This window comes from Sardina pilchardus, chromosome 18, assembly GCF_963854185.1.
Source record: "Sardina pilchardus chromosome 18, fSarPil1.1, whole genome shotgun sequence".
Classification (NCBI taxonomy): domain Eukaryota; kingdom Metazoa; phylum Chordata; class Actinopteri; order Clupeiformes; family Clupeidae; genus Sardina; species Sardina pilchardus.
Window position 1 is genome coordinate 30868533 of NC_085011.1, and position 18612 is coordinate 30887144.

Below are 18612 nucleotides of genomic sequence, written 5' to 3' on the forward strand. Positions count from 1 at the left end.
ATGGTACGTTTGCAAGTTGCCTTGATTATTACGCCAGATGAGAGTGTAGTTCCATGTCAAATCAGCCTAGAAAAACGCCTATGCTAGGCTGAAGCTAAAAGTTGTATCGCCAGACTCACAGAATGGCTGGATGAACGGGGACAAAGTAAATATCGATTGTTTTGCTCGAGGGGAGGTGGAAAAATGAGCGTATTTCCAAAAATGGCGGAATATCCCTTTAAAACTGGTTCTGGCGGCAACGGCGCAGCAGAGTCAGAAACGCAACAGTCCTCAACATCGTTAAGATCATATAAAATGTATGTCCCCAGCACTTATCAAACCAAGCTGTAAAATGGCGTTTTTGTCCCCTGAAAACTAAACTGACGCCATTGGATAGATAGATAGCTATCCAAAGAGAAATTACAGAATTACATTCATGAGGATTGAGGAAGTCAGATTACGGAGACCCAGATTACGGAGAGGCAGTCTAACTCAATAACATTTGTTTGCATAGTGCTAATCATCCTCACCGTTGTCAAACTCTCGAATGAAACATAAAGTGTTATTTTAATCTGCTGCTTGTGTTAATGGCAATTTTGAACTAGGCCTATGACAAATAGTTTGTTAGTTCATGCTCGTCTTTTTCGAAGTGCAGAGCCTTGCGAACATTTTTTGAGTGCCAGGCTGAATTTACAAACACCCGAAAAAAACAAAACAATAGAAGAGTTGTAGTGTTGCAGTCTGTGACTAGGCTAATAGGGATTTCTGTTGGCATTTCCGAAAGCTCGCAAAATATATTTTTCTCTATCTTACATTTCAGTTAAAACTATGTGGGCTGGGCCTCTTAGAGGTTGCTTCCTGGCCGCCTATTGAATGAGTAGAACTGGGCTACAGTATCAATCACACCGCAACAATGCTACAGTGGACTGTACTGCCACCTCGTGGCGGTAAGTTGTAATACAGCTGTAATACATTTCACGCAGAGTGTGAATCAGGCAACGCGTGAGGGAAACGGCCATTCTCAAGTAACGCCTACTGTAGTTTCCATGTTACACTGAATGGTTTGATTAGAGTGGCATGTTTATATGTTCTTCACAGTTAAGGAACAAGCTGAACCAAGAGCAGAATGCTAAGCTTCAGCAACAACGGGACAACCTGAACAAACGTAACCAGGAGGTGGCAACCATGGACAAGCGTGTGAATGAGCTCCGAGAGCGCCTCTGGAAGAAGAAGGCGGCTCTACAACAGAGGGAAAACCTACCTGTGAGTGGATAAATCACGCTAGTACCTTGTGCTTCCTAGTTCCAGCCACAGTTACATGACATGGCTCATACTAATGGGGAGAAATGAGACATTAGTAGGATATTAAACTTTCTTTAAGTCTTAAGTCAATTCTTTAAGTCACGCGGTTTCTAAGCTAGTACATTTTTTGTCACATACAGAAAACACCTCCTCACGATCTGCTAGCTGCTTGTCCCCTGAATACGCTGTAAAAAAAATTGCAACAAAAACACCCTGTGGTGTATTCCAAGTGATAAACCTAGGTAAGTTAACGCAGAGTAAGTGGTAAACCTCCTACAACAAGAGCCCAAAGGCATTGTTTTGTTAGGAGAATAAAGATGTACAGCTTTTCTATGAGTCTACCACTTACTCTGACTTAACTTACCCAGGTTTGTCACTAAACCACATACTTGGAATACCCCCTTGGTCCAACTTGGGCCATGAAACATAACAAACTTTGTTCCAGCCAATTGCTGACAAGAAGGATGGTTTTCACATTAAGAGATGCGTGTTCATGACAGTTTCAGGAAGCAGGGGAGGGAGGGGGAAAGGAGGGGGCGGAGTGATAATATGCTCAATATGAGTGATAATAGCTCAAACATCAACAGAAGTGATGTCACCCAACCATGCTTAGAGAGCACAATCCAGTCGCTGGTAGATGAAAGTGTGTGTTTGTGTGCGTTAGGGCTGAACGATATGGACAAAATTTCATATCTCGATATTCATGCCAGATATCTCAATATCAATACGATATGACTACGAGTCTGGTGAAAACTATAAGCATTTTTTCAGAAAAATAAAAACATTACACAATAAATAACCTAATACTTTTTCTCCTTGAGACAGGCCCTTTTGACTTTTGAGTCTTGGAGTTGGAAACATTAGTATTGGGGAGAATGATTAGTCAACTTGAATGCAAGAGTTTTAACCAAATGTGTACAGCATGCTAATCTAATGACGCTAACCGGATTTAGCAATAATTTAGCTAATGGTCTTTTATGTGTCAATGCTTTCACGATTGTGAATGTTTGAGTTGGACTAAATGTGCATTTTGAGGGGCGGGTGTTCATCGGTGTCCATGAGCGCGCACGAGAGAGACGGAGAGAGAGAGAGAGAGAGAGCGAGAGAAAGCTGGCCAAGGGGAGGGGTTTACTTCTGTACTGTTTGGTAAAGTTGCACGCTCAGTCTGCAATGGAAACCCGCGAAAGAAAAAATATGCTTTCACCCGAGCAGCGGCGTCGGGTGCACATGTACAACCTAATTTTTTTTGCACTCTTAAAAATGTTGGTCGCATGGAGCCCTGCTATATCGTTTATATAGTTGTTTTTTCGATATTGATATCTTGATTGTTCATATCTAGATATAGATACGATAACGGTATATCGTTCAGCCCTAGTGTGTGTGTGTGGAAGCTGAGGCAGTTTTGTAGTACATGTATGTATGTACAGTATGTAGTACTATGCAAATTCAAAAGGCAACTTTCCAAATATTGGTCAATGAGGTGCAGCCAATACTTTTGCAGTTTTGAACTTGATTATTGTTAATGGATTGATTAGCAATTGAAATGTATGTTATTGATTTAATTCTGGTACTCACCCTATTTGATCTATGTCATGAAAAAAATATTGAAAGCAAAGAGTAGAGTGGCTTGGTAGATGAGAGAAAGGACCCTGTGTCCATGGACAGCTACAAGGAGATTTTTAATGAAGAGGCCTTTTTCAAATGGACACAAACGGATTAGGTCTGTATTTGGTAGTTGTTGACAAGTTGATGTAGCCTCCCAGACTAAAACGTCATGTGTCCTGATGCATTACAGTTTTAGGCAAAAAGAACCTGGTTTTAACAGGGCTTGGTTTATTTCAAGTTTGTATTTTTTGTTTTCTCAAGAATGGCTTTCCTGTTAAAGAGAAGGCTTCTAAAGACTCTCATCCTAAGGTAAAATCCTTAACTGAATGATGCTGTGTATGTGTGTACAGATGTTTCAATGGTTTTCTTTCCCCTCTGGTTATTGTATAATGTCTATGTATCCTATTCACTATAGTAAACCGCTCACAAAAAGTAAGGAAACTTGACTTTGGCCCATTATATCTCCCTTTTAGTAATACCAACCAGTAAAGTGTTTCATATCAGCAGAATGTAGCCAGGTTGGTGACCAGCATGAGAAGAAGGTGCCAAGCTGTTGTGGCTGCATATGGATCCTCTACATGCTACTGAGGACCCTGACACTGAGTATAAAATGAACAAATGTATGCCTAACATGTTTTGTTTTCCTCATTTCTGTGGGAGAGTGCAATCGTCAGTGCTTGAAGTAACAAAGGTGAATTCCAACAGCATAAGGGGCCATTTTGGCACATTTTTCGTTGCCACTACTTACACGTTTGCTTGTGTTGCTCATTCCATGATTGCCCTATGCTTACAAGCTATACCTCATTGTAAAGGTGACAAATCAACGTTAAAAATGATATGAAACACTTTACTGGTTGGTAATACTAAAGGGGAGATATAATGTGCCAAAGTCAAGTTTCCTTACTTTTTGTGAGCAGTTTATATAAAAAATGTAAGCTCATATTTATTTCTATTTAGTAGGAACATAGCCTTGTTTGAAAGTAGGTTCGGTTTAAACTGTATGTGAGATGGTCCTGTTTGTGTTGTCCCATTGAATGCATGTTAAATCTTGCACTGTCTTAGCAGTGCTTATCTATAAATCTAGCCGTGTGTGTCTATTAAATAAAATAGGTTCATTAATTTGTACAGTAATCAAAACAGTAAGTGAAAAGGCATTTCTATGTTTAAAGGTGTCATAGAATGGAAATCATTTTTGTCTTGGTTTTGATGAATTAGGAGAGGTTGTGCATAACCAAAGAGCTATCATGAACATGAGGCATGGTTGTGCCCTCCTTCATATGAAAATCTTGAACTTAAAAATAGCCACTAAAAAATGGGCGAATTAGAGCAAAGCCTACTTGTGATGTCAAATATCGCAAAGCCATTGAAGTTCAATTGGGGTTGCCAAAGAGGGCGCCATTTAGTCAAACGGACTATTTCAATACCCAGCCTAAATTTAAGGTTTTATTTGGGCTTGTAAAATTGCAATTGAGTTTAATTTGTATGAATCAAAATTGATTGTAATATGAGTACAACACAGTACAATACTCGATTCATCCATTCTATGTCCTCTTTAAGTTATTTTCCAGTGTGTATTGCTACATACATGTATTATTTGTGTGCACTGTGCAGGTGTCATCTGACATCCATATCCAGCAGCAGACAGGTGGGTCCCGTGTGGCAGCAGTGGGACCTTACATCCAGTCCTCCACTATGCCCCGTGGACAACTGAGGAATGAGCAGCTAGTGAAGCCTCCTGTCCCAGATGGCACTTCAACCTTGCCAGCACAAGAGAGAACCACTCCAGAGCTTAAGTCCAGCACAGGTAGAGAAACATTCAACGCACAGACAAACCCTGGCAGATGGTTCATCCTTTCTCATCATGAATTAGGCATATTTTGAGGTGGTTAATGAAATTAGGTTTCTAATACACATTTAATTGTGGTGGTGAAAACTTTCACATGGTTGCATTTGTGCAAGTACATGATACTCAGTAGATTTGGTGCATTTCTAATATGGCCTCTGCCTTAGCAATTGTGATTGCAATTATACCTTGCTTTACACTCTGTCTTCTTCCACACATGTACTTTTGTCAACTATCTACATGCACACAGATGATGAAACACTCAGCGCAATCTGCAGCATTCGGCCAATTGATCACATAGCCCATTGGCCCGGAAGAAGCATTTTTGCTAGTAACATGAAACTACAAACCTGCTGTGTGATGTTCACCACTCATTAAAAGCAAAGAACAATTAGGCCTACTTCAATGGACTTCATTTTGATTATAGCCAATGAGAAAAGTAATGCCAATGTATTGCAATGTATTGACGTAGCCTCCAACTACACCCTGTATCAATTATCTTGGGCTGTATTGATAGTTGGATGGTAGATCAACAGCCTCATCTCAGAATTATTTGTACTAGTGCAGTGCCCGTTAAAACATGTCATTCCCGTAGGTAAGAAAAGGAAAAAAGGTCGCACTTTGCATTTAAACGTGTTTTTATTGCACAGACGCGTTTCGGCTTAGCGCCTTCCTCAGTGAAAACATATAAGTTTGGTCTAGCACACTCAAAAACAAACCAAGAGACTGAGTGAAGCCTGCTCCTACCATACAAATTCCTGTAGGTAAACCATGGCCCTATATATATATATATATATATACCTATATACCTATTACTTGGAACTATATTCGGCCTCATCACAGGCGAAGCACTGCTAGATAGGCACAAGGTTCTCATGCAGCAGCACTTGAATCCCATTCCGTGAAGTTCCAGTCGAAGTTAGGAGTTTTCAAGTGCTACGTGAGACTAGCGGTGCTTCACCTGTGATGAGGCTGAATATAGTTCCAAGTAAATATCTGCCCAGGTAATAGCCTCGTTCGATTTTGCAGTATGATTTGTACTTGTTCTGAACACACGTCTCCCAAGATACATTTAGAAAAAAAATTAGATGTCTCGGTCACTTTTTTGGAGGACGTGCTAACTGACACCCTTCATTTACAGCAACTGTGCTAAGACACAGCTGTTTAGGTGGGTTTATGAACTGTGTCTGAAATGTTGCACTGAGCTTACCACAGTGACACCCTGTCAAACTCAGAGTGTATAGGCTACTTCATTCTTTTGACGTAATAACTGATCAATCTTGCTCTGTTCTAGAATCTTTGGTTTGTTATTGTTTTGGTGCACATTCTGTGCCCCTATTGTTAACGTTTGTTTTGAGTATCACAGCCCCTGTGTTGTCTTTTGATATCAGATTTTTTCACATTGTATTCAGTGGACAGACAGCAAGCTGATCAAGGGGAGAAACATACGATTTGAGACAAAAATGAAATATCGTGATCATGCAGGATCTCATAGTGCACCTTTAAGACTAGCCAGTTAAATTGATTACACAACTCCTCTCTACTCAACTTGGCCAGCTCTCTGTGGGTGCCTCTCATTCGTCTTTTATACATCCTCCCTTCCTTCCTCGGTCCTCCATTCCAACTGTAAGTTGACATCAACTATGACTTCCACAACTGTATTCTCTGCCCACAACAGTTTCAAAATAAAAGTCCTCACTTCAATAGTTCACTATTAAATAACTATTTAACTGTTCAACCATCATATAACTGTTTCAAAACAAGTCTTCACTAGTCTTTTTTCGAGGCTAAGGCAATGTACCCAAACAACCACCAGGTGGCAGAAAGTTTCATCCCGCATTTCAACTGCATTTAATGATGAAGACCGCATATCCGTCAATAGTCGACTCCTTAATCTCATTTAATCATTACAATGAAGGTGATGACTGGCGAAATTATTCAAACGACGTTTCAATGAACCATTGTTGAAATGAATGAAAATGGTTATAGAAAAGCGCCTACAGCCTAACGCCGACACAGCTGATTCTTTGATTGATTCTAAGCTGTTTTGATGTAGGGGATGGGTAAACTGGCGCGCTACAAACATGCTACCAATAAAATGTAATATTAGTAGGACTAGCCTACTTAGACACTTTAGTCATAGGCAACGTTGCCATGTTAATTTGGGCTAGAAGTGCTTGCTTGTGGTGGCGCTCCTGTCCGCTGCTTCTCCCGAATTGTGTGGCAAATTTGTCAACAATCAGCTTAAATGTCAAATCATATTTATTTCTCTTTGTCGCCATGGTATAGAGAGCCGAAGTCCCGCCCCTTCCGATTGCCTCCATGGGACCTATCTTTGGATTTGTTTTCAATGGCAGTCAATGGAGAAATATAAATTATTTTCTGGTCCCGATTGTCTTGTGCCTTGAATTACCCATATGATGTTTGTCAATTTTAATGAAAATTTTTCATGTAAAGACATTTGAAAAGTATGTCGTAACTAGTGAATTACAACATTGTGAAAGATCGTGTTTCCAACGACTACAAACACATCAGTCGCGTTGGTGACGTTAGACCAATTCACAGCCACGGGCGCCAGCAACAGGTCTTATTTGAGCTTCCCCCTTGCCGATGAAAATATCATGAGTCAGAGGATTAAACACATCAGATAAGTTGTATTTCATTCATAGACTGTACAAACACTACTGTTAAGTGACTTAGCTGGCAGCAAGATGTAACCGTTAACTAGCATAATAGCTAGCTAACTAGCCAGCCTCTCGTTTGCTAGTTGGTGGCTCAGTTGGTGACGTGCATCGTTTGAGACGAGAAATGTAGTCCACTGAACGGATTCGCACAAAACTTTGATAACTTTCAAAGTCTAATGAAAAACAGAACTTTATTAATGTGAAAAATTATCTTTTAAATTCCCACACATCATCTGTGAAATGCACGGTCCAACTCGAATGGGACCAAAAAATAATTGTTATCTCTCCATTGACTCCCATGCATAAAAAATCGTAAAATAGGTCCCATAGACCGGAAGTAGAAGGGCGTGACTTCGGCTCTCTATTGGGGGAAACGCGGAGAAACAAGATGGTCAGTCCTCGTATTTTTTCTTCGCGTTTCGTTATAAGAAATATATAAGTAATAGTTAAAGTCTTCTTCCGTATTGAACAGATACGGGACGCTCTTTGTTCCGTATTTTAAGGAACTACTCAATGCACACACACTACAATGAAAAACACACAAAGAAAACACTAAACATATAGCCTACAACCTAATGACACTTTAATGCAGCGTTTCTCAAACTATGGGCCGCGAAACGTGGAGACTGCTGCTGGTCCGCGAGACATGGAGTGAAATTAGGTCCGGTGCTTTATCTGATAATTTGCTGCGCAATTGACCAAGCAACCGCGGACCGACAGAAAAAGAAAGCAAACGTTGCTGCTATCGGGAGGAAATGCTTGCTAATTTGATGTGTTTAAACATAGAGCCCCATACAATTAGATGTGTCTGTTATTATGATAATTTTCTAGCATAACTGCTTGTCCATAGCTCAGTGTTAATAGCCTTGCCATAAGCACTGCTGTGGAATGCAGGTGCTTCTTTTATTATGCGGTTAGAGCATAAGCGCTTACTCATATAGACTATAACTCAGGGACAGGTGCAAAACCACCAACTGGGATGGATCGAAGGGCAAGCAAGCACTGCACACAACGTGAAGGCCTTTGTGTTGTCAACACTAAACAGAAAGTTTCCTACGATGGGGAGAAGTGGCCGCAAGGACTGCATCGATAAGATCAACGAATGCCTTCGCAAGCCCCGAAACCCCGGCGATACATTTTCTTTCCTTTAATTCAATAAAAAAAAAAATATCTGAAGAACTTTTCCGAGGTTGTCTTGTCTGCCAAATCCTAAACTTAAATAGCGTAAACATTTTATCTTATGAAAAAACTCTTAGGGGGAACAGTTAGGCCTTCCTCCATATCGTAGTAGGCCTATAGGCAATTTATTAGAGGGGTCAAAAAAACTCAAAGTAGGCTAGCCTGCTACTTTTTCCAGACTAAATGTGTCACTTTAGTGATTGGCTCTTTCAAATGCAAATTAGGTGGATGGACTTTTGAATGGGCCTGCTGCAGGTGAGAGGACAAATCCTAAGAATTTATTGTTTTTACAAAGTGCCATTATCATTGCCATATTCTCTTAAAACATAGGCTATATATTTGAAAACGAGTTGATTAAAGGTTTCTAATGGTGTTTCTATGATAAAAGCAGAGATTGAGATGTGTTTTTCAAATCCCCCGGGGGGTATTTAGACTCCAGGGTGTTGAGCACTCATTCACAACTGTCCCATCGCTAAATGCTCTCTTGTGTTGCGTGATCACACAAGTATACCTGTCGTAGTGTGCTTTTAATTTGATAGGCCTAATTATTATCTCCGCCAAGGAGGTTGTTTTCATCGGGGCTCAGTGTGAAAGGAACAGGTCAACCCCGCGATTAGGGGTGTGTGACTGACTTATTTGGCAAGGCTATCATTAGGCTTACTATGCATGGCTGTAGGCAGCTATGAGGCCACTGAGATCTGGACCTCATCGGTTTTGAGAGCTGGAAATACATGTGTTTGCTAAATATCGGTATATTGTTGTGCATGTTGCGTTCACGACTCGGGGAAGTGAAAGCAGTTCTGTATAGACATTGCAAGTTTTCATGGTGATCATCAGCGCAGCTGTAGCTGATTGTGAAAGCCAATTGGAATTCATCATCATCATCAACCGTTTTTTATTCAGGGAAAATTGACTGAGCATCAAGCTCTTTTACAGCAATGCCCTGAGTCACAAAACATATAACAACAATAATCAAAATAATAAAACAAGAAAAAGAAAAAGATACAAAAAGCAAATAATTAAACTGACACAAAATAGCCAGGTGCCAGACAGAGCGGCGTATTCGCACAGCGTTCCTGTACAGACATCAAGACAGACATTAGACAACCACTACAAACATAGCGCATTTCACGTGCACAGAACCCATACACAGACAGTGCCGAACGGAGTGGCGTAATCGCCAGCGTACCCGTGGCAACAAAGAACAAACAAATTTACAAAATAACAAGACACAAGACAAAAGATGCCGGACGGAGCGGCGTAATCGCCTGCGTACCCGACGGACACCAAGACATACAAAGACAGACACCAAACAACAATTAACATGTAATAAAATAACATGGATTAAGATATAGGACAGGCAAACAAACACAAATCAAATAAATAAATAATAAAAGCAAGTACAAATACATAAGTTTAGAGCGAACGTTTCAACTATGTTTGCCATGGTAGACAAAAACACTCAAATAAAACAATAGCCTAAAAAATAACTGTAGTGCGTAATGGACACGGCTCTATATCCTAAATAATTTTTGAGGTTCGCCATTTGGTAATATGACCTATCCTTACTGACAATAATTTTTTGGGCACGAATGAATGGGCTTGCCCTTAGTTCAAATGGAGGCCGGGGAGAGCGCGCGGCAGCTATAGTTATGTATGGAGCTGGCTTAACAACGTTTTGTGCGTTATATATATACGGGAGGGAGGGAGGGAGGGAGAGAGGGAGAGAGAGAGAGAGAGAGAGAGAGATGCATGCTGCATTACCGTGACCCTATACCTTGTGGATGTTTTTTTCTCATTGGAATACAGCAGGACAGGATGCCTTTTATCTATCAAATGCAAAAGCTGAGATTGTTGGAAGGACTAGGCTACTCAACAAACTTGTTTTTCGTTTCTGGGAGATCTCGTTATCGTTTTGGATTGTCGGATTTTAATACTTATTGTATATATAGGATGAACAAAGTCCATGAATTTGCTATATTAAATCCAGTAGCCTAATGATTAGGCTATGTGCCACGTCCGATTTCGCAAGTGGTGTAGTAGGCTACATTTAAAAATCGACAGCCGTCTGTGAGATCCATTTCATAAAGAGCAATTGTCTTGTGCGATCATTCCCCCTACCCACACTCGTCTAACCAGTTCACTACATTATAGCCTACCTATATGCGGCACTGAGGACGACTGCCTCCCCCTCTTCTCTCTCGACAGACACTTGAGCCCGACACTATGTCAATGTAAAAATGTGTGTGAGTGTGCGCTGAACCACGAATTCACATATTAACTTTTCTTTTCAATTCTTTTCAAAATTGCAAAACAGAAAATCTTTCATTTTTTTAATAAAACGAGGCCTTTTCTCTTGATGGGTTCCGGTTCTTCGAGTGAGTTTTGAACCCCGGTCGCTGGCATACAATTCATATGCTTCAACCAGTTGCGCCACAGCTCGATTGTACTCACAGTCATGCTTTATTCGATCAAAATTTCTGACATGTTAAACTGACGTTAGTTATTAATTCACCACATGATAAAATGCTGTCATATAGCTTGACGCCCAGCAGCCTATGGTAGTCTATGCCTATCTCTGAATCAACATGAACATGCATACGATACATACGTTGCTAGAAACTTATATTGCGGAGCTAGGCCTCCTAGTCGATGGTTACAATGAATCACCCTCACTGCCCTATCGCATATCTGACCATCCATTGTTACAATGTTACAAAATGCGCGATCTTCTCCATGCATGTAGCCTACGGTTATAAATAAAGTGACAAGCATAGGCATGTATTAAAGAGATTTCTGTTAAATACATTTTATTTTCAGTCGTCAAAAGTGGTGGGGACAAAATCTGTGATAACAAGTGCTGGGTACATGTAGGCTACCCAGCGTCGCCGGTTAAAATGAACATGCCTCCGTTTTAAAATAGCCTATACACATTTCTAAGTATTCCTAGCATGTAAATGTAGCCAAAATGTCCATCTTGTCCATCTCTTTCGTCTTCGCCTTGACATTGACAATAATAGCCTATTCACGGAATGCGGTCTTGTAACCGTAATGAATTCATGAATTAATCTAAGGTTGCCTTTCGAGTATTTCAGGTTGAATTGAAGGCTTCTGATAGGCCTATAGGCGATTTTCTAAAACCATTTTCATTCATTTCAACAATGGTTTATTGAAACGTCGTTTGATTAATTTCGCCAGTCATCACTTTCATTTCAATGATTAAATGAGACGGATATGCGGAGCATTTCTCTCCCTTTCCATTGACGTTGCTCTGGCATCTCTGCTGGACTGACTGAGTTATAGGCTACGTCGAGTGAGAGTAGGCTGTAAAACATTAGAAAACTCTGCAACTGCAATCTAACATGCCGAGCGTCATGTCTCTTTTCTCCGCTTGTCACCAGCGCGGCGTCCTCGGGTTTTTCCATGAGCCGAACCTTCATATTATTAGGGCGGTCTATGTTGCCCCCTTGCGGTTGCAGTTTTAATTACAAAGTCCCGATGTGCGGGAAAGAAAGGAGCATTCTCAACCCGTACCATCTGTAGTTTCGTAATTATATATAAAAAGCGAAAAACGCAATATTGCGTTATTGGCACTCTACTCATGGGAGCTAAAAATGCAATATTACGTTGTTGCCACTCAATGAGTTACATAGTTAGCATAACTGCTAGCAAACATCAGCTAATTTAGCTAAACAACCTGATTAGCATGTTGCCATCGTTAGCTTATGCGTTTAGCAGTTATGCTATGTTAGCTAAGCAGCCTAATAGCAAACATTAGCTAAACATTAAACACTCATTAAACTATGTCTCAGCATCCCTTTAAAACAATCTATCTATCAACATCAATTAGATGTTAGATGTTAGTTGATAGATATCAGTCTATCAACATTCATTAAATTGTCCTTCTATCAACAACTTTTAAGCTATCCATATTCAACTTTTAACTGTCTATCTTTACACTATCAACTTTCATAAAATTATGCAACCACCATGTTTACCCAAACAACACCTTAGTAACCATATCTACATTATCTGTTTTAACTATACAATTATGCATTTTCATGCACTGTAATTCCTTGGAATTACTTTTCTAGTTATTATTATTACAGTATTATTATTATTATTATAAGGCATCATTTGTGTTGGTCCTTTGACTGATGATGGCTGCTTGGTTGTCTATACATGCATCAGGAGGAGTGGATTGTGGCATCTCCCCAGCATTGTCTGATGTGACTCTAAGCTCTGAAGGTAGAACTGAAAAGAGGCTGCAGTGTCTGTGCTACACTCAGTCTGATTGCCATGCCTTCCAGTTGTATATTGGATTAGTTTCCTTCTAAATAAGATAATCTTTGCAATGATAAATAATCATTTTTGTAGAACAGTAATATGAAACAGTTTTGCATAAAATCAAGTATAGAATAATATTGTGTCAGTTACATTATGCCCGCTTTGGAAAGAAAGGTTGATCTCAATTTAAGTTGCACACGAACAGCAGAGCACAGAACGAGCCACAGCTAAGTATATAGCTTGTGAACTTTAAACTAAAATGAGAACAAGAACCTGAAGAAAGGTTGTGAAGATCACATTCACATTCAGGAATTTCTTTGCTTCCAGCAGTGTATCTGACATTTGAAACACCGGTAGACTTTCTCAGTAATACAGCTTTATGAAAATCCATTTTCCCCTCAAATGTGAATATCATTATGCAAGTGATGCAAGGGAAAATATCTAAATATTTTGTGTTTGTGCAAAGTATTTAAGTGGTTTGACTTAAAAGATAAATCCAGATATTTAACTAGCTACACTTGTGGGATTTACAACAGTTAGGTTGCCAGGAATCCTCAATCCCCAGAGTCAGTGTATAGAAAAACAGAAAAAAAAACATTATTGAAGCTCATACAAATGTTATGCTTTGGTACACTCCTGGAAAATCTTGAATTGACTGGAATTACCCCGTAGTCTTGAGTCAGGTCTGAATGACTATTAAGAGAGCATTGGCCAAGAGCTCCCTAATTTAAAATATTTTGTATGACTCAGGAAAAAGACTTTTCAAGATTGTTGCAAATGCTGTGATGTTGCATGCAATCACTTCCACATGAAGAGTCAATATTCAGTGGACAAGAACAGCGATTTTAGAGGGTAAAACAGAAAGGGGAAAAATGTGGATCTGTTAAATGCTTGAATATATTTCAGTTTTCCAAGGGATTTCTCTTTCAATCTCCAGTTTGTTATGTTTTAGATAAACTGGATAGACATTCATCAATTTTGTGTTTTTGTCTTTCCCCTGATTTTTTAGAAGCTATGTTCTTGTTTAAACCTTTGAAGGAGTTGCGGGCCAAGAGGAAAGGTACAGGTACCTTGTGCTGTGTCAGTTGTGCTTGAGAACTTTTTGGTTTAAGAATGTCTTCTCTATGTTTTCCTGTAGTTATTTGGGTGGCAAAACAAATGGTGTGTGTTTGTGTGTGTGTGTGTGTGTGTGTAATGTTACTACCTTTGAAATGCTGACAGCATGGTATTTGTGTTTTTGTCAGCAGAAATGTAATTAAAGCTTGTACCAGAGATGGTTTATAAAGCGAGACGACTCATATGAGGGTCAATTCCGGTTACCCTGTGACATAGTGCCACTCCCATTTAGGGAGAAATAAACCTTATCTCGGATTATGACCATTCCCTTAGCCCTACATTCAGCAATGCAAGTAACGAACCCATATTCTACAAGGCACACGTCTTTCTAACATTCCCACATTGAAATCGTATTTTCCAGCGTGATAAATACATAGAAAAGTAACTTTGTTCACAACTTGTCCCTCCTGACCTGACCTGTCTCCGCTAATGGCGCAGGCCACCTGTTATCAACGGCACACTGCTTCTGCTGCTTCTACACTGGTCTAAACCGATTACTCGTCACTGATCACGCCCAGATAGGAGGCGGAAGTGGGCACCATTTCATTCCATTGAAAACCCCCTTTATGATTCATCATCCTTACTATACGATCTTTGCTTGTACTGATCATTTTAGAATTCATCAACTGTGTGCAGATAGGGAGTGCGATACAACTGTATTCGAAAATGATTGAAATGTCTCTGATATGCCTTTAGATAGGGGTCATTAGTATTGCAGCAGCGTGACGTATACATTCCACAAGTTGTTCCTGTCTGACAAACACACTAATTCTGTTTTTCAAACTTCCGAGTTAGAGATTCTACTTTGGGTCACACTTAGAGGGGAGCTACACCAGGCGTGTAACTGAAGCATTCCATTAGTGAAGTGAATGCTGCAGCAGATATTCCACCATTTGGGGAATTACACTCATTCTCTACCTCCCCTTGAGTTAAACAATTGATTTTTACCATTCTCCAGTTCATCCAGCCGTTCTGAGTCTGGCGATACCACTTCTAGCTCCAGCCCAGCATAGATCATTGAATCGGATTAGACCATTAGCATCTTGCTTGCTAGCTTTCTGGTAATTTTCCTATTTAATACTTGTCTCCTCAAGTTAGAAAGTGTAATAAGACCCACAGAAAATGAAACGTGGCCATTTTCTTGGCTGATTTGACATGGAGCTATACTCTCATGCAGGCGTAATAATCCAGTCACATCTGCTGCAGCTCAACCTTGTTGCTGGAAGTTAGTCTATAGGGACTATTTTCAGGTGCTGCATGATATCATTGTGCTGCTGTGCCCATGGTATTTCTTGATTATTACGCTAGAATGACAGTATAGTTCCTTGTCAAATCGGCTTTGAAAATCGCCATGTTTTGTTTCTCTGGGCAGGGAGAAGATATTCAGTTATTAAGTGATGATGTAATAATGGGATTATAAATCTCTTTCTGGATCCAACGGCTTTCTGACTCACTTGTTTTTCTCTATAGACGGTAAAATAAATATTTTTTCTGAGTAGCCTTTACTCTAACTACTGATTTGTTGCCTCAACCTAATCAAAGGAAGCCTGGACGTTACCCTTGAATGTATCATCTGGCTGCACAGCTACAGTAATAGCTTTGTTAAAATTTAGCATTTTGCAATGTTTATGATCGCTAAAACGGAGGTGGTAATGACAAAGTTTACATGTTGCAAAAACAGTCTGGCTGCACTAGTGAATGTCTTCTCACGAAAAAAGCCGTTTGACCCGTGACGTCGGACTCTTGCTCTGTTGTGTTCTTCATTCACACTGTGGGTGTAAGTCTTGCTGAGGTCACATAGGGTGTATTCACACCTGCCTTGTTTAATTCGATTAAAACAAACTCAAGTTCATTTCTTGCTTGCTTTCTGACTGGTGTGAATGCAATCACTTGAACTCTGGTGCGGACCAAACAAGCGGACCGAGACCCAGCTGAGGAGGTGGTCTCGGAGCGGTTCCTATGGTGCGGTTCGTTTATGGTGTGAAAGCAGCCCGACCTCGATCCGACCCAATTGCAGAAATCTACCTTTTTGGATTTGATGAGCTCCCGTAGTTTTCGCGCATTATGGGTTATGTAGGATAGCTCAGTGACACACAACAGCTGTAGGCTAACGCTTTTTTGGCAACAATAATTTGATTTTGCATCTCCTACCTGCTCCGTCTTCCGCTGTTAGTGTAGCATGTTGGACACACATGAGAGCTCTCCTTCTCAGCTGTTTTGCTGCACGTCTTCGTTGTTGCAAAATTACGAGCATGATATTGTTAAACTCATGTTGCATCAAATGGTCTTGACGCTCGAGCACTTCTGCAAAGCTGTAACCGTAAACTATATTTCTAGGACAATAACCGAGTAGGCCTACAGTACGCAAAGTCTCCATAGTATTTACGTGGGCCAACTTTGACTTTGGCTTTCTTATTCTTTACCCCGCCTACACACCTTAACACATGTGTTTTTGTTTATAAATTCTGGTCCGGTTGCAATTAATCACAGTGTGAAAGCAAACCGCACTAAGGGGAAAAAAAGGTCCGGACCAAAGCAAGTGAACTAACGGACCTTCCTGGTGTGATTACGCCCTAATTTTCAAATGGCTCAATGTTCACAGGTGTCCATCCACCAAAGGTGGCCAGTCTGTCGGACCAGAGCATTTCTACTACAAGGACAGATTCTACTGTGAGCCATGGCTTGTCTTCCACCCTTCCCAGGACAAATACCCACACCCCAGAAGAACAAGGTAAGCCTTAGTCCCTGTCTACCCTTAGCACTACCCTACTCTGGCTCTATTATGAATTTCTGCCAATGTCTGCAGAAAGTGTGTCTAAACTGCTTATGTTCTTTGCTGGTGTAGCAGAGGTTGACACTGAGGTACTAAAGCGAGGAGGACAGGACAGGAAAGTGCGTCCTTTCTCAATGTTTGAATCCAGTGAGCTGCCTGCCACAGAGTTGCCTCCTACCGCCCTCCGAAAGAACCAAAGCAGTGAGGATCTAGTCAGGGATGCCCAGGTAAGCCCATCTTCAAGTGTTGCCCACTTTTTACAACCAACTTCAACTTTTGATTGTTCTCATTGATGCTCCTATTTATCATTGGTCTACACAAAATAGAAATATATATACATATATTCTATACCTCTTCCTACCTCCTGCTGGTTTTGCCTGGTTTTCTCGTGCAATGACTCTTAATACAGGTTGTTGTGTTTTTGGGCGTGCTTTCTTATTCAGAATTTGCAAAAATGCAATCATTTGCACATTAGCCTATAGCAAAATGGTATAGCTATCTTATATTGGAAACAGGGTGGAATATATATCCTATACTAATAGCAGCAGCAAGCAGCCTATAATTATAAAACCGGACTCTGTAGGCCTAGTCTTCTCATGAGCTTAACCCTTTTGTGCCCGTGACGAACATTCTATTTTTGGTGCTGAATGACCTCTTCACACAAAAAGCCTTATTTCTTGAGTAAACTACATACCATAAGTGTGATATACATACCATTGTAATCAGAAGAAGTAGTTCTATGAAATTATGTAAAATACACATGGTAATAATGATTAAGCAATGAGCAGTCTTTGAAATCCTCTCCAAATATGTATCCGAAATTCGTCAAAATGTAATTTCATTCAGATGAAAAGTCATTTTTAGCATATTTCTCTACAAGATAGAGAAAAATATAGAGTGTATGACATGTTCAGCAAGTTGTGGGCTATTTACCAGAAAAAAACAGAATTGGAATATCCTTAACCTTTCAAAAGTTATGATACATTTAGTGATCAGTGTAAAAAAATGCTGGAAACGGGATTTAGAATGTTGACAGAATTCACATTTTCTTTCTCACCAACAACAGAAAAGTATACATTAAAACTAATAATTAAGTAAGACACAATGGTTTAGATTTATTTGGTCTATAAGAATAGACCATTTATTTGTAAAGAAGCAAATGATACAGTCAATAAGAATTACTTTTTTTTTTTAAAAAAAACCCATAACATTACCAGTATACAGGAAGTAAATATATATTTATTTAAGAATATTTAGGAATAGATACATAAAATGAATGTGATTCAACTATCTTATGTAAATCAGTATATTATGAAAACTATATACATAAAGTAATATTATTTAATCAAAAGCTAGGAATACAATCAACTTCAATATAACTCAACAATCAATGTGGTCTTATCATTTGAAAGTAGATTAGATAGAAGAACAAACCTGTGGAGAAAACACATACACACAAACTCATGCTCACACAAACTCATGCTCACACACACTCATACTCATAGAGGGTAGGGGAGGAAAGGGCAGCTGGGGTGGGGTGGGGTGGGGGGGGGGGGGGGGGTACCTGAAGGTTGAACACAGAAGATTTATGGCTCATCACGAAACGCATCCCCTTCTGCCGAATGCCAAATCTGAAAGCAATTTCGTTTACTAGTAAAACAAAGCCGCCTACCATTACACTCAGGGGCCGCACAAGCTACTTTTGTTTTATGCTCCTTTTTAAGTTTTTTATAACATAGCCAACAATTCCTCTGTGGCTCCTGCTGTACAGGAACATGTACCAGATGAAAAGACGACGGAGTAGTTGTTGGAGGAGCTGAAGGCCGAGGTTGAAAAACTGTATC

At 40.0% G+C, this 18612-nt stretch overlaps 1 protein-coding gene across 2 annotated transcripts in view; it reads left to right on the forward strand.

Moving 5' to 3' along the window:
* The window catches only part of tp53bp2a (tumor protein p53 binding protein, 2a), a 78066-nt gene that overhangs the window by 35798 nt on the left and 23656 nt on the right, over positions 1–18612 (forward strand). Inside the window, exons 8-12 of one of the 2 annotated variants that reach the window (XM_062520258.1) lie at positions 1078–1242; positions 3148–3195; positions 4498–4690; positions 16598–16726; positions 16841–16995. In XM_062520258.1, the coding sequence (XP_062376242.1) occupies positions 1078–1242; positions 3148–3195; positions 4498–4690; positions 16598–16726; positions 16841–16995 (690 nt within the window). The remainder of the gene's footprint in view (positions 1–1077; positions 1243–3147; positions 3196–4497; positions 4691–16597; positions 16727–16840; positions 16996–18612) is intronic. The other variant, XM_062520259.1, reaches the window with a different exon arrangement.